Source organism: Podarcis bocagei (genome assembly GCF_964188305.1).
Source record: "Podarcis bocagei genome assembly, chromosome: 4".
In the NCBI taxonomy this organism is placed as follows: Eukaryota; Metazoa; Chordata; class Lepidosauria; order Squamata; family Lacertidae; genus Podarcis; species Podarcis bocagei.
The window spans coordinates 90,315,788-90,335,999 of NC_138128.1; the positions used below are offsets into that span (position 1 = coordinate 90,315,788).

The 20,212-nt window shown below is 46.4% G+C and overlaps 1 protein-coding gene across 3 annotated transcripts; it reads right to left on the minus strand.

The window, feature by feature from the left end:
• Nucleotides 1–20: 20 nt before the first annotated feature.
• On the minus strand, nt 21–18,786 carry CUEDC2 (CUE domain containing 2). Of its 3 annotated transcripts, none has more exons than XM_081191862.1 (9): nt 18,631–18,786; nt 13,839–13,931; nt 11,470–11,613; nt 10,413–10,471; nt 8,267–8,391; nt 7,207–7,371; nt 4,690–4,751; nt 1,839–1,899; nt 21–511 (listed from the first exon to the last, which is right to left on the minus strand). In XM_081191862.1, the coding sequence occupies exons 1-9, from the start codon at nt 18,750–18,752 to the stop codon at nt 365–367; spliced, it is 978 nt and encodes a 325-aa protein (XP_081047988.1). In that variant the 5' UTR covers nt 18,753–18,786; the 3' UTR covers nt 21–364. The 3 variants fall into 3 exon arrangements, with proteins under 3 accessions (XP_081047988.1, XP_081047987.1, XP_081047989.1); XM_081191861.1 differs by having other exon boundaries at nt 10,413–10,474; XM_081191863.1 differs by having other exon boundaries at nt 10,413–10,474; nt 18,627–18,741.
• Between the last annotated feature and the right edge of the window lie 1,426 nt (nt 18,787–20,212).

Sequence of the window (20,212 nt, forward strand, 5' to 3'; positions counted from 1 at the left end):
CACTTTTTGACTCTGTAGCAGTCATGGAAGCTAGCTTTACTGTGTTAGGCGAACGTGATCATACATTATGCACAAATTTCAAATGACTTGTCATAAAACAACACAAGCAGCACACTAGCGTAGTAAACTCCTGTAAGGAAAAGGACAGAGCAGGAGGAGCAGCAACAGCTCCTACAGTCACCATAGGCCCTGCTTCTGTATACGGAGAGTTAGTTCTCAAGCATGTAAACACAAACTTCTAATTCTAAATTTCATCCCCCAGATAAATAGGCAGAAGGGTTTCTTCGCTCTTGGCTGGTAGATGGTGAGAAAACGGCTAAAACGAGTACCCAAGCAGAAGGCATGTGATGGACTTGAGTGGCCCTTAGTGGAATTTATATTTCCTGGCTGGCTTGAGACTGATGTACGTTCTCTTCATTTCTTCACTCTCTGCCTTCTTGATATCCTTGTATCGTTCCCCTTTTGTACTTACTACCTGATTGTCAATGTAGCGAATCATCTTCTTGGGAGCCTAAGGGCAAAGAACGAAAACAGAAGCTGAGTTGCTTTCCAGTCTGAATGGGCTGTTTCTTTGTGAATTGGTTGGTGGAATAGTTAATTTCTTGCACAAATTACTGCACTAACGCAAGGCTCCTTCCTGGGAGCTCAAGATGACCCATCCACAGTGGAGACTGGCTGCTACATCTTTGCATGACTCACTGGAAGCTGGAAAGACCAGAACACACGGCCTCTGCTGGGAATTTGGCTGTGGTTGCATTATTTAATGACCTACAAGACAGAGACGCAGCAGAATCTGCTGTTTAAACAAAACGTGTGCTCAGAAGAGTGACATACATAGGGAAATGGCCTCTCTTCATGCGGAGTGTCTTCAATTTCGGTGCAGAAAATGTGCTTCAGTTATACTTTGGGGAATACTATACTGCATGTAAAGGACTCGTTCCAAAAGGGCTGCTGTGTTTAGATAGGAATTCATTGCAGAGGGGGGCATCCTCTTTGGGGTCACAGGAACTTAAGATGTAGAGCTATACATCTTGCTGTATTCTAGAAGGGTAGGGACAGTACTTGAGTGATACACTCTGACAAATCACCATAAAAAGAGGATGTAATTGCAGGATGTAATTGGATTCTTTTGCTTGAAGTTATTTGCTTTTATGAACAGTTCTGGAGGACATCTAACTTGTGATCTCACTTAATTGAAGAGACTGAGGGATGTTGGATTCTGTGGGCTGGGTTCCCTTCCAGCTATTTGTTTTTCATAGGGCCCCCTCCCACCCCACCCCCCAAAAAATCCTGTGATATGAAACCTGGCCTCTTGAGTTCATGGAACTCATGCATGGAACTCATGCAGAGCAAATAGTTTTTCCTACCATTTATTTGAAAGACCCCTACAAAACGTGCCTGTCCCAGGGATTCCTTTCTAAAGCAACTATATCTGGAAAAGCATGGCACTATCTGATTTCAGTGCCTGGATGAGTGCTTACTGAAATCTACTATTGCCAAGTCCTGCGTGTACATAAAATAGCCCCGATGACGTTGGCATCTGTTGCAGTTTACTAAAAGTGAACACAAAGGCAGTAAAATGGGGGTAGCAATAGTCTGGTGCTAGAGACATTGAGATGGGGGTTGATGCAACTTTTTAAGCTATTATCCATCCCCCTAGCTCTGAGTGGCAAATCTAAAGCCATTTGTCTGCTTTTTGCTGGTTCCAGGTTAGATGCCCAAGGTTTGTCAGCCCGACCTCAAACCACTGTAAATAATGATACAAAGCAGTGAGGCTGGGTTATAAAAGTTCTTTCCCCTATTTCAGCTATCGGCTTGCATATGTTTGTGTTGCTTACCTCTTTGGGGGGTGCTGGCCTGTGTGTTTTCTGATCCTCTTCGTTATCTACCATCATGTACCTAAAACACACAAAAAAATGCACAAAGTGCTCTCTAGAGGTGGGTCTTTTAGGAAAGTGCAGAACGCTTTGCCGGTGGAAAGTTTCCCCTTCTTGCTTTGGAGAAAAGTTCCCACCCTGTTGGTTTTAAAGTTTGTTATATAGATGACCCCCCCTTTCCCACATGGCAGAGCCATATGTGCGATCTACAGGTAACTTAAATTTAGCAGCCAGTTCTGCCGTGTAGTGCTGATTCCACTGACTCTTCTGTGGTAAGGATGCAGATGAAACAGCATATAGATTTTTAAATAAAAATGCCTCCGCAAAGCTTTGTGACTACCTTTTTGCTGTTGTCTCCCCCACTAGGTCCTGCTGTACAGAAATAAGTACCGTATTTTTTGCTCTATAAGATGTCGAGAACCAGCTCGACATCAGTAAGAAAATCAGTCTCACACCAAGATGACTTGAAGAAAAAGCTTTGGCTTTTGCCGTGCAATGTTTATTGTGCGCAGTGAAAATAATTCATCCTTTCTCCTCCAGCACAGCGTTTGTTCTGTCTCGTACCCAAAAGTAACAATCAAAAGGAATGCAACCTTGCCCTTGCCCACAGACAGAGTCCTATGCTACGTGAGCCAATCATTTAGTCTAGCATGAGGTGTTCACGTGCTCATCATGCTCTTAGCAATATCTCGTGCTGTAAAATCACTCTGCAATAATAAGAACTCTGCTCATGCTCTTATGTACAAGCAATCATTTTCCCACAATAAGACTCACTTTTTCCCTCCTAAAAAGTAAGGGGAAATGTGTGTGCGTCTTATGGAGCGAATGCAGGCTGCACAGCTATCCCAGAAGCCAGAACAGCAAGAGGGATCGCTGCTTTCACTGCGCAGCGATCCCTCTTGCTGTTCTGGCTTCTGAGATTCAGAATATTTTTTTTCTTGTTTTCCTCCTCCAAAAACTAGGTGCGTCTTGTGGTCTGGTGCATCTTATAGAGCGAAAAATACGGTATTTTGATCATCTAAGGTCAAATGTTGAGAGAGATGTATTCCTCTTCTTGATAGTACAGCTGGACCTGTTTTCTCCTCTCACATTGTTCAGTTTTCTTTCCAGCCACAGAAATTCAATATATCAAAAATACAGTGTGGCTTGCACTATAAAGAGAGCCCAACAGGGAATTGGGAACACACCCAACTCCTTTCTCTTGACTGAGGCCCGTTTAATACAGTCCAGGATGCTTAGAACAGTGATTTTGTTTGAAATCCATTGGTTAATTTACCTATTTAATCAGCCTGGATAGCTCATCTGGTTAGTGTGGTGCTGATAATGCCAAGGCTGCAGGTTCCATCCCCGTATGGGACAGCTGCCTATTCTTGCATTGCGGCAGTGGCGCCCACCCTGTGGAATGCCCTCCCACCAGATGTCAAGGAAATAAACAGCTGTCTGACTTTTAGAAGACATTTGAAGGCAGCCCTGTTTAGGAAAGTTTTTAATGTTTGATTTTTTATTGTGTTTTTAATATCCTGTTGGAAGCCGCTGAGTGTGGCTGGGGAGGCCCGGCCAGATGGGTGGGGTATGAGTAATTAATTATTATTACTACTACTACTAGGGGGGAAAGGGTTTGGACTAGATCATGAGTAGGCAACCTAAGGCCCGGGGGCCGGATGCGGCCCAATCGCCTTCTCAATCCGGCCCGCGGATGGTCCAGGAATCAGCGTGTTTTTACATGAGTAGAATGTGTGCTTTTATTTAAAATGCATCTCTGGGTTATTTGTGGGGCATAGGAATTCGTTCATTCCCCCCACCCCCAAATATAGTCCACCCCCCCCAAGGTCTGAGGGACAGTGGACAAGCCCCCTGCTGAAAAAGTTTGCTGACCCCTGGACTAGATGATCGTCAGGGTCCCTTCCAACTGTACAGTTCTATGAAATATAATGTTTGGCACTGATGTTCATTTTTGGTGTCCCAAGCTCATATCGAAAAAGGCAAAAATTGTCAGAGTTGCCTTGCGCTTCAGGGTTGCACCTAGCAGTCATATTTAGTAGCATGAGACTTGGCATCTGTGCCCCTTGCTGAACGACATTAAACTGCAGTAAATAATGTACACTAATAATACTAGCACTTTGCTGTGTGTATAGGGACGCGGGTGGCACTGTGGATTAAACCACAGAGCCTAGGACTTGCCGATCAGAAGGTTGGCGGTTTGAATCCCCGTGACGGGGTGAGCTCCCGTTGCTCGGTCCCTGCTCCTGCCAACCTAGCAGTTCGAAAGCACGTCAAAGTGCAAGTAGATAAATAGGTACCACTCTGTCGGGAAGGTAAACGGCATTTCCGTGCGCTGCTCTGGTTCGCCAGAAGCGGCTTAGTCCTGCTGGCCACATGACCTGGAAGCTGTACGCCGGCTCCCTCGGCCAATAAAGCGAGATGAGCGCCGCAACCCCAGAGTCGGTCACGACTGGACCTAATGGTCAGGGGTCCCTTTACCTTTACCTATATTTAAATCAGTATTTGCATTTGACACATCACCATCCATGCCTGGGGTACTGCATTCACCTGGGGATAATTCACTATTGCTACTGTTTTACGGATGGAAAGCTGAGCATTCAGGGAACAGGCCTGGAATGTCTCTTATGGGGCAGACCCCATATATAATCCCTTGCTGGTGGCTACAGCCTTGGCAACGCTGACTGCAAGGAAGCTCTTTCCCAATTACAGGTGACACACACATATTTCTAGAGCTGGACTGAAAGCCAAAATCAAGCCTGACCACTTTGAACCACACTTCCTGAATTGATTTTTGTGGCTTGTTACTTACTTCTCCAAGATAAATTGCTTTAATTCGCCTTGCTTGGGTGTCTTCTGGGATCTTGAAGCTTCCTGAAAGGAAAGAGCAGGACAGGAAACGCAAAAGCAGAAATATGAGAAGGTGAGACTGGCATTCAGCTGTTGCCTGGGGAGTATTAATACAGCTTAGACTTGGAGAATACTGGATATTTGTGAGCATCGTGATCCCAGCAACCAATTTCCATAACTGCTATTATGCAGGGAAAGCTGGAAGGTGCCTTGTCAAAAAGAAAAAGAAAAGAAGAGTGTGATCTAAAGTTTTTGAGGTCCATCAGAGAACTATCCATCCCCCGCACCAGGTTCTAAAATACCGTATTTTTCGCCCTATAGGACGCACTTTTCCCCCTCCAAAAATGAAGGGGAAATGTGTGTGCATCCTATGGGGCAAATGCAGGCTTTCGCTGAAGCCTGGAGAGTCTCGCTCTCCAGGCTTCAGGAAGCTCTCCGCAAGCCTTGGGAGCCCGACGCGACTTCCCGCTGGGCTCCCAAGGCTTGCGGGCAGCAGCCTGCAGCCCGAAACCCGGGGAGTGCAGCGGGGCGCACCCCGGGCTTCAGGCAGCTCTCCGCAAGCTTTGGGAGCCCGGTGGGACTTCCCACCGGGCTCCCAAGGCTTGCAGATAGGAGCCTGTTCTGGGGTCGGGGGAAGCTCGGGCTTCCCCAGCCTTGCGCCTGGGGGAAAAAAAAACTAGGTGCGCCCTATGGGCCGGTGCGCCTTATAGGGCGAAAAATATGGTAAATGTATTACATGCACGGCTGTTTAAAGCTTGATTATAACATAGAGGCAGGAAAAGGACATGGTATATTGTAGGAGTGGGAAGGCTAAGATCAACCTGAAGGAATAGGAAATGCTGGAAGGGCTCCAACTGCACACACCAACAGATCTTGAACTAATCAAACCTTTAACATTTTAAAGCAGAGCTGGGACACCTTTGTTTCATAGGCTGAGTGTGGCCCCCCAGGTGTCACTCTCAGGCCCTTGGGACCATCCCTAGGCCATGCCCCTCTCCAGTCTTGCTCCGTGCTGTTCTTGTGTGATGTTTGCATGGCTGCAACACAGCCTTTGAAATGTGATAAGACATTGTTTGCCCGGATGGATATACACACATGCATAGCAACCTCTGGCTTTCCTGGCACGCAGCATAGACTGGCACCTGTCACTCTGCCTGCTGTGGCCTTGCTGTGCAACCTCTGGAAGGAAGCCCAAGCTGAAAAGGGTTCCCCACTCTTATTTTAAAAGTTTTATGGAGGAAACCTGTGTTCACCAATGATAAAGAAAGCGGAATCACGCACAGCTTCTGTACCATAGAATCATAGAATCATAGAGTTGGAAGAGACCACAAGGGCCATCGAGTCCAACCCCCTGCCAAGCAGGAAACACCATCAGAGCACTCCTGACATATGGTTGTCAAGCCTCTGCTTAAAGACCTCCAAAGAAGGAGACTCCACCACACTCCTTGGCAGCAAATTCCACTGTCGAACAGCTCTTACTGTCAGGAAGTTCTTCCTAATGTTTAGGTGGAATCTTCTTTCTTGTAGTTTGTTCTACCGAAACATAGACTTTCTAACAGGCTACCATTTGAATTTTGATTCCCAGCACAGGTGGAATACTTGACAGTTCAGTCCAGAAACTCCTCTTTCACCTGGCTGAAAATGACCTGGTTTCTTCCAGTCTGCTTCCTGGCATGGCACAGCTATGGGACAATACCCAATTCTCTCCCACCTGGGACTACAGTGGTACCTCGGGTTACGTATGCTTCAGGTTACAGACGTTTCAGGTTACAGACTCCGCTAACCCAGAAATAGTACCTCAGGTTAAGAACTTTGCTTCAGGATGAGAACAGAAATCGTGCTCTGCCGGCGCGGCGGCAGCAGGAGGCCCCATTAGCTAAAGTGGTGCTTCAGGTTAAGAACAGTTTCAGGTTAAGAATGGACCTCTGGAACAAATTAAGTACTTAACCCTAGGTACCACTGTCCTGCAACGTGCTCTACATGGGGCTACAGGGAGACTCGGAAACTACAACTACTGCAGAACACAGCACGTAACTGGTGATGGAGTGGCCACTGGGACCATATAACACCAGTCCTGAAAGACCTACAGTGCTGGAGCTGACCTTTAAAGCCCTAAATGGCCTTGGTCCAGTATACCTGAAAGAGTGTCTCCACCCCCATCGTTCAGCCCGGACACTGAGGTCCAGTGCCAAGGGCCTTGTGGCAGTTCCCTCATTGTGAGAGGTGAGGTTACAGCAGGGAACCAGGCAAAGAGCCTTCTTGGTAGTGGCACCTGCCTTGTGGAACGCCCTCCCATCAGATGTCAAGGAGATGAGTAAGTACATAAGCTTCAGAAGACATCTGAAGGCAGCGCTGTATAGAGAAGACTTTTGATGTGTAATGTTTTATTTTGTTTTTATATGTGTTGGAAGCTGCCCAGAGAGGCTGAGGCAACCCAGTCAGATGGGTGGGGCATGAATAATAAAATTATTATTATTACCTGTATGGTTGTACCCAGGGTGTTGAGCTGCACCTTCTCCTCTAGGATGAGTTGTGCTGCCTCCTCCAGGTTCCCCAAGGCCATGCCTAGAGCCTTTTGGGCTTGGCTCACCGTGCAGGATGGAAACATCTCCAGAATCACTTCCACTGGATCACCATGTGTTTCCTGGTCAAGCCAAGGAAGAAACTGAATGAACCGTAGAGTTGTAAGGAACAACGAGGGTCATCTTGCCCAAGCCCCTGCAATGCAGGAATCTTTTGCCCAACCTGGGGCTTGAACCCACAATCCAGAGATGTTCTAGCAACGGACCAAACACACATTTACTGCAACCCCACTCCGCAAAGCAAACCCTCTCTAGGTTAAAATAAAAAAAATCCTTCCAGTAGCACCTTAAAGACCAACTAAGTTAGTTCTTGGTATGAGCTTTCGTGTGCATGCACACTTCTTCAGATACACTGAAACAGAAGTTGCCAGATCCTTCTATATAGTGAGAAGGTGGGGAGGGGTATTACTCAGAAGGGTGGTGGGAATGGGAGATTGGCAGATAGCTGAGATGAGCCTGTTGACGACTCTTAACGACTGTAATAGGTCTTACAGGAAAAGGCAAGGGGTGAGAAGGTGAAGAATGGCTTAGTCATGTATAATGAGATAAGAATCCAATGTCTTTGTTCAAACAAAGAGTCGTCAACAGGCTCATCTCAGCTATCTGCCAATCTCCCATTCCCACCACCCTTCTGAGTAATACCCCTCCCCACCTTCTCACTATATAGAAGGATCTGGCAACTTCTGTTTCAGTGTATCTGAAGAAGTGTGCATGCACACGAAAGCTCATACCAAGAACTAACTTAGTTAGTCTTTAAGGTGCTACTGGAAGGAATTTTTTTATTTTGACTATGGCAGACCAACACGGCTACCTATCTGTAACTGGAACCTCTCTAGGTTTTTAGGGATGTAATCAGCTGTGATGGCATGGCAGACAGGAAAAAAAGAATTTCACAAAGAAATCCACCAACCAGAGTTAGCTGAAGAGGCCACTAAAGTTGAACCTCCCAGTCCATACCTCTGCCGGGGCTCCCTCGACCGGGGAACACGACAGCCTGTTGTCCTCAGACACACTTGCTCCCTCTTCACGAACATGGGCCGTTGCTTCAGATTTTACATGGCTCCTGCTCTGCATGGTGTATTCTGGAAGATGCACAACACCTTTAGACACAAAAGACCCTAGCAGACCCCTCTACCTGCCACTCAAAGAGAACAAGACAATTTGTACCGCTTTATTATTTATTTTTATTAAATTTTCTGTTTTACCACACAGTGGTACCTCAGGTTACAGACGCTTCAGGTTACAGACTCCGCTAACCCAGAAATAATACCTCGGGTTAAGAACTCTGCTTCAGGATGAGAACAGAAATGGCACAGCAGCAGCGGGAGGCCCCATTAGCTAAAGTGGTGCTTCAGGTTAAGAACAGTTTCAGGTTAAGAACGGACCTCCGGAAAAAATTAAGTACATAACCAGAGTTACCACTGTATAAAATATTCATTTAAACCACCTTAAAATATCAGTGACTTCCTGTCTTCTTTTTCCATGGTTCATTTTGCATAACATAAATCACTGCATATTTTATATCAACTAAACTATTCAGTATTCCATTATTGCATCCATCAAAACTTACACTGTTTATCTTAATGCTACCAACATTTTCAAACGCACACAATACCCCCACCCCATATATTCAATATATGTTTTCCTATCTTCTTCTAAAGTATGTTCCTCTTGTTCTCTTATTCTATAAGTTAGATCCACAAGCTATGCATATTCTATCAGTTTCAGTTGCCATTCTCCTTTGGTTGGGAACTTGCTCGTAGTGGCATACATAAATAACTTTTTTGACACCTAGGAATTATCCCCAACAGAAAGGACTCGGGGTTTTTTTTTGGAAAAGTGCTTTTAAACATCTTTTTCAATTCATTATAAATGATTTCCCAGTAGTCTTTTGCAGGTCCACCACATAAGAAAGAACATACCCTTTACCTCATTGCATCTCCAGCACTTATCTGCTTCAGTCTTATACATCTTAGCATGCCATGTGAAACACTGCCTAGGCAGTTTTGTATTTATACTAGACACACTGTATTTATAGCATAGCATATCTAAATGATGTCAAAATGGACCGTGGACCTCTCACATTCTAAAGCTGCACATATGGGCGAGGTAGCCTTGCTTAAATGAGAAGTTGGCGGCACAGAACTCTACACAAGTGTTTTCATATATCCAGTGTCATGTTTCACCGTGAAGACACTGGCTTGTCTCTTCTGGCACTATTACAGTGGTACCTCGGGTTAAGATCTTAATACGTTCTGGAGGTCCGTTCTTAACCTGAAACTGTTCTTAAGGCTAGTTCAACTCTTGACATCTCCAGTTACCATCATTTGTAAGTTTGATTTATTACCTGCCCCCCACCCTAAGCGCCATATATTAAATACAACTTTAATATAGTAATCAAGTACAGTGGTGCCCCGCAAGACGAATGCCTCGCAAGACGGAAAACTCGCTAGACGAAAGAGTTTTCCGTCTTGGAGGTGCTTTGCAAAACGAATTTCCTATGGGCTTGCTTCGCAAGACGACAATGTCTTGCGAGTTCCTGCTGTTTTTTTCCCCTCCCCCCCTTTTTCTAAGCTGCTAAGCCGCTTATCAGCTGATCCGATCAGCAGATAAGCCGCTAAAAGTGCTAATAGCGCTAATCCACTAATCTGTCAATGGGCTTGCTTCGTAAGACGAAAAAACCGCTAGACGAAGACAATCACAGAACGGATTCTTTTCGTCTTGCGAGGCACCACTGTATTAAAAGGTCAAGCTAAATATTATTAATTATTATTATCATTCACTGAATTGGTTGGTTGCTTTCTCTTGCCCAAGGCAACTCAAAGCGACTCACAACCCAAAAAAAGATTCAAAATGGGTGGCAAAATGCCAACTGTGCTGGGTTTTTTTTGTATTCCTCTAGGGCCAGGGCCCGGTGTCTTCCCACCCACCCAAAATCACTTTATGCTAAGAAATTATGTGTGGTATCCAAGACCCTGATGTATCTTAATTCTACCTCCTCTTATTCAGTGTGCTACAAGCCTTGTATTCCAGTTAGCCTCTTGGACAACACCTTTAGCCAGACAACACTGCCTGTCACCCAGGTGCTCAACACATGACTTACGTTTACTGCGGGCTTCATGGAGCCTTTCTGAGAGAGAAACCATCATTTCACAAACGTTGCTACTGCAAGAAAAGGACAGCGCGTTATTGGCAGAGACCAGATTGAGGAGAAACTGGGAAATTTCCTCTCCCATTGAAGTATCCTGTTTAGTGGTGTGGCGTTTGCCCTCCTAGGTGTGTAACATCATACTGGGTTCATAAGAGCCCAAGGTTTGAAATCTGCAGGACTGAAGTAGTGATGGGAAAACCTAGAAGGACTATACGATGATGATTGGATTACATGAGACCTCCTATTAAGACATGAGTTCATAAGGCATGGAAGTTCAGTAATTCCTGATGGAAAGAAGACAAACTCCCTACCAGAGAGGAATGGCAAGCTAAACTGATGAACTACGCTAAAATGGCAAAGCTGACTGGAAAACTCAGGAACCAAGAGGACAAAAACTTTTAAAAAATGGGGGGAAATTATAACTTATATAGGAGACCACTGCAAGAAGATGGAAACATTAGCAGGATTTGAAACCAACTTGTTTGTAACAAATACCATGGATAATATGGATTGATTTAAAATCTAGAATATGGAATAATATGCAGTTGTAAATGTTGACAAGAGGACCTATGGAGGGGATGGGGAGGAAGTATTGAGATTCAGAGTAATCTCTATATATGGATATGCATTTGGATGTTATAAATTTGTATCTGTAAAATCAAATAAAAATGATTTTTTTAAAAAAGGAAGTTCAGTAACCCCCCACCCCCCCGAAAGTTAGAACACAAGTTCAGAAACTTGAAGGCAGGAGACCTTTGTAGGGATGACCTGCCTATTATCTAATTTGTCTCCAAATTAACCAGGGACAAAGTTGGAAACAAAAGATTGACACTTGCTGTAAAAATAATAAGCCGAAATTCTCCACCACTGAAATCTAGCAAATTCGAGCAACAAATGTTGACAACAGCAGAGCAAGACTCTGACAGGTATGGCCTAGGCAGCACATATCAGAAGAGCTCACTCACTGAGTTCAGGTGTGATCACATCTTTTAAAAGCAGTAACATTTACCTGTTGATTTCCGCAAAGCCAGGGACGTACGCTCCCATCATTTCCATAAAGGTGTCCATGTCAAAATTCTCTTCAAACGACTCGTGGGACCCAAGCCCTTCCAGGACGCTTGCCATGTAGGAGAAAACAATGTCATCCAGACCACTGGGGGTGGGGAAAGGAAAGGAAAGCAAAAAGATTATAGAAACCCGACAAGTTCCATTTGCTTATCACACCCTGTTGGATAAAAGCCACCTGATTCCTTAAGATGAACTGCAGTTAATGTTTCATTTAGATTTCTTCCCCAATCAGCTTTATAAAACATGTTTATGTTAAAAAGCCATGAACGGAACAATAAAAAATATTGGCGCTCCTTTTTGCTATGTTGTTGCAGCGACCCAAACATTTTGAATCCTGTGAACAATGTGCTTTCTTAAGTCACTATTCAATAAGCACTGTGCAGTTTTCTTTCCACCCCAGTCAGATTGGCCAAATGTGAGGGATGATGGGAGCTGAATTGCAACAATATCTGGAGGGCTACAGATCTCCCAGCCCTGCTCTAAATTCTTCACCATCGGCCAGGTATCTCCAGAGAGGACCGAGAACGAAACCTGCCTGAGTCAGTGTAGACCAAGGTTTCCCAAAGTTGGGTCTCCAGCTGTTTTTGGACCACAACTCCCATCACCCCTAGCTAGCTGGACCAGTGGTCAGGGATGATGGGATTAGGAGTCCAAAAACAGCTGGAAACCCAAGTTTGTAAAATCCTGGCATAGACAATACTGAGCAAGATTGACTAATGCTATGAGGCAGCCTATTAAGTCCCTATGGAAAAAGCTTTTGCTGCATTCAGGAACGTATTTTTTTTATTTTTTAAGAAAACCTTTGATTCAAAGGCAAAGCCAGAAATTAAAACTGGAAATCCATCTTCAACAATCTCTTCAGCCTCTAAAATAATTCAACATTTGCTGCCTGCTCCCCTGCTCTACTGCCCCAAGAATGAAACTTTTAAAAATAACTATTTAAAATATTCACATCAATGATTATTTACAGTTCATAGAAATGGAAGCTGAGGGATACTATTTCCACATGAAGGTTGGCTCAGAAATGTACAGTTACGCCGTTTATGTAAAATACTGGGTTTGCCATAATTTGTGTGTCTATAAAATTAGGACTTTTCATTTTTTAAAGGAAAGAGTCTGACCTTTCCTGAAGTCCAGAGTGCCAGGTAAGCTATAGACAGAAGGAAAGCTTACTGGTGAAGAATAGAGAGGGGAGCAGATAATTATTTTGACACTTAAGCTTCTCCCACGAGACATTTAACAATTATGCAATTATTTTTCTACTGTAGGCAATCATAGCAATTAACAAATTATTAATTAAATGTTACATTCACCATTAATGACGATATCATCTGACATCTATGAGTACAACTAAATAAAGACTGAGGAGTACCTATGGAAGTAAGGTAAATGTAAAGGGACCCCTGACCATTAGGTCCAGTCGTGACTGACTCTGGGGTTGCGACGCTCATCTTGCTTTATTGGCTGAGGGAGCCGGCGTACAGCTTCTGGGTCATGTGGCCAGCATGACTAAGCCGCTTCTGGCAAACCAGAGCAGCGCACGGAAACACCGTTTACCTTCCTGCCAGAGTGGTACCTATTTATCTACTTGCACTTTGAGGTGCTTTTGAACTGCTAGGTTGGCAGGAGCAGGGACCGAGCAATGGAAGCTCACCTCCTCGCGGGGATTCGAACCGCCAACCTTCTGATCGGCAGGTCCTAGGCTCTGTGGTTTAACCCACAGCTCCACCGTGTCCCTTTACCTATGGAAGTAGGAGGATCAATAAGCCATGATGACATTCTAATACTGTGAATAAGACCCTCTTTGAAAAGCATCAGAGAAAAGGGGGAAAGGAAAGGAGAAAAGGAGGTTGCACCCATAAATTAATTTGTTTACACATCCAGCTTACTCAGCCATAACAACTTGTTAAAATTATACACTCCATCACTCTAATTTTCTACAAAAACAAAACATATTGAATCCCCACAGTGCTGCAGCAAGCCAATTTTGGCTTTGCTCCAGTACAGTAACTAAAAATACTCATTACGTAAGGTTTGTGGTTTCAGAAGAAGGAAATCCTACAGTTGGACAACAGGCACCGAGAAGGCCGCACCATGCAGTTTCAGTTTAGGAACTTGGCTTCCGTAAACTGGATTTGGAACTGAAATATCACCATAGAGGTCCCAGAGACACAAAGGCTAGTAGATGCCAGCCCACTCTGTAACGCAGTTGCGACACACCGCTAATGAAAATCCACACAGTGATTTCGCATGGAAAACATGACACGCTTCTGTATGGCTGTCCTAGACCCAAAGTGAGATAAAACGTACCTCAGGTCAGCACCCGGGATATGATTCTGGATGAAGACTGACAAACTATCTTGGATTATTCTCTCCGGCTGCATTTCCTTTGAGGAGTGGGTGCTGGGGAAGAGAAAACACACACACACACACATAAAATTCCAACACAAGCTCCAATGCATAATGCTGAATTTGCAGGCCAAAATATGAGACGTGCTCCCTCTGCCAGATCAAGGCACCACTCAGATGATTTTGTACTGTACAAAATCTGAAATGTGTCAAGAAAAATCACAGGCCCCAGCAGTTCTTCCCTGGGGAAGCTACTGATTTTGAGCCACAGCCTCAGGTGAAGGAGAAGTGCAATATTCCAGCCAACAGCTTAGAGCCAAATTCTGCATGATCAATGCACGAGTGCATTTAGCATACCAGGTGGGTTTTCTCTCTTAAGCCACCAGGAGTCATGATCAGGATCATGCCCCACTGCATGCAATAATAATAATAATAATAATAATAATTTATTATTTATACCCCGCCCATCTGGCTGGGCCTCCCCAGCCACTCTGGGCGGCTTCCATAAAAACCCAAAATACAATAAAATATCACACGTTAAAAACTTCCCTGAACAGGGCTGCCTTAAGATGTCTCCTGAATGTCAGGTAGTTGTTTATCGCTTTGACATCTGCTGGAAGGGCGTTCCACAGGGAGGGCGCCACTACCGAGAAGGCCCTCTGCCTGGTTCCCTGTAGCTTTGCTTCTCGCAGTGAGGGAACCGCCAGAAGGCCCTCGGCGCTGGACCTCAGCGTCCGGGCAGACTGATGGGGGTGGAGACGCTCCTTCAGGTATACTGGACCGAGGCCATTTAGGGCTTTAAAGGTCAGCACCAACACTTTGAATTGTGCTCGGAAACGTACTGGGAGCCAATGCAGGTCTTTCAAGACCGGTGTTATATGGTCTCGGCGGCCGCTCCCAGTCACCAGTCTAGCTGCCGCATTCTGGATTAGTTGTAGTTTCCGCGTCACCTTCAAAGGTAGCCCCACGTAGAGCGCATTGCAGTAGTCCAAGCGGGAGATAACCAGAGCATGCACCACTCTGGCGAGACAGTCCGCAGGCAGATAGGGTCTCAGCCTACGTACCAGATGGAGTTGGTAAACAGCTGCCCTGGACACAGATTTGACCTGTGCCTCCATGGACAGCTGTGAGTCCAAAATGACTCCCAGGCTGCGCACCTGGTCCTTCAGGGGCACAGTTACCCCATTCAGGACCAGGGAATCCTCCACACCTGCCCGCCTCCTGTCCCCCAAAAACAGTACTTCTGTCTTGTCAGGATTCAACCTCAATCTGTTAGCCGCCATCCATCCTCCAACCGCCTCCAGACACTCACACAGGACCTTCACCGCCTTCACTGGTTCTGATTTAAAAGAGAGGTAGAGCTGGGTGTCATCCGCATACTGATGAACACCCAGCCCAAACCTCCTGATGATCTCTCCCAGCGGCTTCATATAGATGTTAAAAAGCATGGGGGAGAGGACAGAACCCTGAGGCACCCCACAAGTGAGGGCCCAAGGGTCTGAACACTCATCCCCCACCACCACTTTCTGAACACGGCCCAGGAGGAAGGAGCGGAACCACTGTATAACAGTGCCCCCAGCTCCCAGCCCCTCAAGACGGTCCAGAAGGATGCTATGGTCGATGGTATCAAACGCCGCTGAGAGATCCAGCAGAACTAGGAAACAGCTCTCACCTTTGTCCCTAGCCCGCCGGAGATCATCAACCAGTGCGACCAAGGCAGTTTCAGTCCCATGATGAGGCCTGAATCCCGACTGGAAGGGATCCAAATGGTCCGCTTCTTCCAGGCGTGCCTGGAGTTGTTCAGCAACCACTCGCTCAATCACCTTGCCCAGGAATGGAAGATTTGAGACTGGGCGATAGTTGGCCATCGTGGCCGCATCTAAAGATGGTTTTTTAAGAAGCGGTTTAATAACCGCCTCTTTCAGCGGGTCTGGGAAGGCTCCCTCACGGAGGGAAGCATTCACCACCCCACGAAGCCCATCGCCCAGTCCTTCCCGGCTAGCTTTTATAAGCCAGGATGGGCAAGGATCCAGGAGACAGGTGGTTGGTTTCACTCGTCCAAGCAGCCTGTCCACATCCTCGGAGGTAACAGGTTGAAATTGATCCCACTCAACTTGACTAGACAGAACTCTAGCACTCTCCCGCCCCGGCCCTGCTCCCACGGTGGAGTCTACTTCTTCCCGAATCTGGGCGATTTTATCTGCAAAAAACTTTGCAAAATCATTGCAGGAGAACATGTGGCCCGTACTGGGCCCCGATGTTGCAGGTGGTTCCGCTAAATTGTGAACCACCTGAAAAAGTCTCCTGCTGCTGTTTTCTGCAGATGCAATAGAGGCGGTGAAGAAATTCTTCTTCGCCGTCGCTATCGCCACTTGGTAGGCTCGACGTTGAGCTCTAACCTGTGTCCGGTCAGATTCGGAATGAGTTATCCGCCACCGGCGCTCTAGCCGTCTCAACGATTGTTTCATTGCCCTCAGATCCGTGGAAAACCACGGGGCTGTCCGGGCTCCATGCAATCGGAGAGGGCGCTTCGGAGCCAAACAGTCAATAGCCCTGGTTAACTCCACATTCCAGCGGGCCACCAGGGAATCGGCTGAAAGGCCATCTGGCTGGGTTTCCCCAGCCACTCCGGGCAGTTCCCAGCAGAATATTAAAAACTCGATAAAACATCAAACATTAAAAACTTCCCTAAACAGGGCTGCTTTCCGATGTCTTCTAAAAGTCAGATAGTTGTTTATTTCCTTGACATATGATGGGAGGGCGTTCCACAGGGTGGGTGCGAATACCGAGAAGGCCCTCTGCCTGGTTCCTTGTAACCTTACTTCTCGCAGTAAGGGAACCGCCAGAAGGCCCTTGGAGCTGGACCTCAATGTCTGGGCTGAACGATGGGGGTGGAGACGCTTCTTCAGGTATACATGTGTGTCTAGGAATACAATCTTTTCCCAGTCTCCTGTAGAAAAGCACCCCCCTCACCCCCACTACGGACACCAATAGTACTTGGTGTGTGATTTTCATCAGGTAAACGTTACATAAACCCCCTCCGCCCTGGAGTCTCCGTCCCACCTGCAATTTATTTAGCTGTGGGCGGGCTTTGTAAACAATGCTGGGTAGAATGAAAGAGGGTCTTAAGTCCACAGCTCACCACCACAACCTATAGATGAAAATGTTTTAGGGACAAAACTGCGAAGTAAAAATAGCACATTCAAGCATTTGTTTTTGCTGGGCTCGTATCGGGATGATGTGATTAGAGCTGTCAAAGGCTCCATACGTAATCATTTGCGTTCCAGATGTTCCGGAATAACAACAACTATGATCTGTCTTGGCACACGGCGGCAAGTATATCCAATGGAAAGGAAGGAGTACCGGGGGAGTAAGCGCATTGATACGAATGAATGGCGTTTAACTAAAACCAGGTGTACATATGTGCAAGTACCACAATGGTAAGAAGGATTTTGTGTCCTGCGTTGTAAAGAGTGCCATAGAATACTTTCCCTAGCATGGCAGTGAAGTCATGGGGGCAGGGCGGGGGGTGGAGAGAAAGGTTGCCGCAGCGAGACTCCTTACGGGGTCTTCGCTGTGAGATCACATTCACCCGGTGCTATACCAGCTGCACTGGCTCCCGGTGGAGTACAGGATCAGGTTTAAGATGCTGGTTTTAACCTTTAAAGCCCTATACGGCCTAGGACCCTCGTACCTACGGGACCGCCTCTCCTGGTATGCCCCACAGAGAAACTTATGGTCTTCAAATAAAAACATCTTGAAGGTCCCAGGCCACAGAGAAGTTAGGCTGGCCTCAACTAGAGCCAGGGCTTTTTCAGCTGCGGCTCCAATCTGGTGGAACGCTCTGTCACAAGAGACTAGGGCCCTGTGGGATTTGACATCTTTCCGCAGGGCTTGCAAGACAGAGCTGTTCCACCAGGCCTTTGGTCAGGGTGCAGCCTGACTCCATCCTTTGCCAATCTTTACAGAACTTAAGCTTAATGGTTGCCATCAATTGGATTTTAATTAATTTTTATAATGAAATGTTTTTAGAATGTTGCACTATTTTATTGTTGTTAGCCACCCTGAGCCCGGCTTCAGCTGGGGAGGGCAGGATATAAATAAAATTTATTTTTTATTATTATTCTCACCAACTCGGTTTCTGCATGTCAGGCTGCCGTGAAAAGGAACTAAAAAAGGACCAATTTACAAATGTGAAGGACAGCAGGACCATAAAGAAGCTGGATATTTCTGCAGTCTGTTGCAAAAGCACACACACACACAATTAATTATCATAATATTAGTAACCGCCAAAGAGATGTGTGTGTTTTTGTAATAATTTGGAAAGGGTGTCTGAGCATCCTTCGCCCAGGCAGGATGGGGGAGGCCATCATTAGGGTGCCATCATTAGGCCAAGTAAGGCACAGTTTTAGGCAAACTACTGTTTTCTTTCGCGCTTGAGAAAGGCAATTTAAGATCGAGGCGCTGCTTTTTCTTGCCATTTAAAATAAACTTTGCAGCTTCAAGTTTTCATTCCGCCCCCCCCCCCAAAGGCTTTTGAAAATCGAAGTTAGCAGGGGAGGGGGGCGTTTGGGGTGGGTGCGCGCGCAAGTATTTAGCTTCGCCTAGGGCGCAAAACAGCCCCGGCACCGACGCTGCTGGGAGAGCAGCAGGGGACTCCGCCGGAGGGTGAATGCACTCTGCACATGCTCAGGAGGCGGCGCAAAACGACGACGACAAGCAGCTAAAGCAAAGGGCTTCTGCAAACACTCACTAGGGGCGTGCCAGACTGTAGGACTGTCTGTCTGTCCGTCCGCCGGGCGACCTGCGCGCCTCCTCCGCCCGCTCCCGCGTAGAGATGTTGAAAGAATCACGTGGTTCCGAATCCTCCTTCATCCCAAAGCGGGAGGAGGAGGAGGAGGATGTGGTCCAGATTAGCATCACTGCGCATAGATTTAGAAATGTAGACTGATCACTCGCATCCGAATAGGAGACTTCCTGGTAGCTTTGGAAGACTCACTCGCTCCTTCTTCTGTCAGAGCCAATGTGCGCCTTCCTAGTGGGCTGCTAGCGTATATATTGCGAGTTCAAATCGGATGGGCACATGTGAATAAATCAATCCAGTAAATCAATGCAAAATACACCATGAGAAAGGAGAAGGAACTCAGCAAAGAACAATTAGAAGAGCTGAACATAGCAGACCAAGTAAAAGAGGCAGAAATCTTTCACCCCACCACAAAAAAAGTTCTGCTCGTTTCTGCTGCTCAGCCGTGCACCGAGCGGCCATTCAGTACCTTGTGGAGAATAAAGACCTGGCAAAGGTCGACAATGACAGAGGAGCATTGCTTCAGTGGGTGTGCTTACTAAGTGTGCAGAAAAACCACACTGGGCAAACAGGAGGAATTTTAGGTTTTCAGCAAATCAAAGAAAACGTGTTTTAGTTTAGATTTGTAAAATATAATTTTGCAAAATATACTCGCTAGCTGCAGACGATCCAAGTGTCCCTGTTTTCGAGGATCAGTCACAGATTCACAGAAGTCATCCCAGTTTCTCATTTGATCCCAGAATGTCCCTATTTCCATCCCCATTTTCCCTGGAGAAAAGTTGGAGGGTGTGGAGTTATGCAACCCCTGAGCCAAAGAGATAAGTAACTATGCAACCTTTAGAAGACATCTAAAGGATGGCGGCTAACAGATTGAGGTTGAATCCTGACAAGACACAAGTAATGTTTTGGGGGGGACAGGAGGCAGGTGGGTGTGGGGGACTATTGAATGGGGCAACTGTACCCTTGAAGGAGCAGGTGTGCAGCCTGGGAGTCATTTTGGACTCACAACTGTCCATGGAGGCGCAGGTTAATTCTGCATCCAGGGCAGCTGTCCACCAGCACCATCTGGTACGCAGGCTGAGATCCTCCCTGCCCGCAGACTGTCTCGCCGGAGTGGTGCATGCTCTAGTTATCTCCCGTTTGGACTACTGCAATGCGCTCTACATGGGGCTACCCTTGAAGGTGACCCAGAAACTACAACTAATCCAGAATGCAGCAGCCAGACTGGTGACTGAGAGTGGCCACCAAGACCATATAACACTGGACCTGAAAGACCTGCATTGGGTCCCAGTACGTTTCCGAGCACAATTCAAACTATTCGTGCTGACCTTTAAAGCCCTAAGCGGCCTCGGTCCAGTATACCTGAAGGAGCGTCTCCACCCCCATCGTTCAGCCCAGACACTGAAGTCCAGCTCCGAGGGCCTCCGAGGTTTCATCCTTGTGAGAGGTGAGGTTAAAGCAGGGAACCAGGCAGAGGGCCTTCTCGGTAGTGGCGCCTGCCCTGTGGAACACCCTCCCATCAGATGTCAAG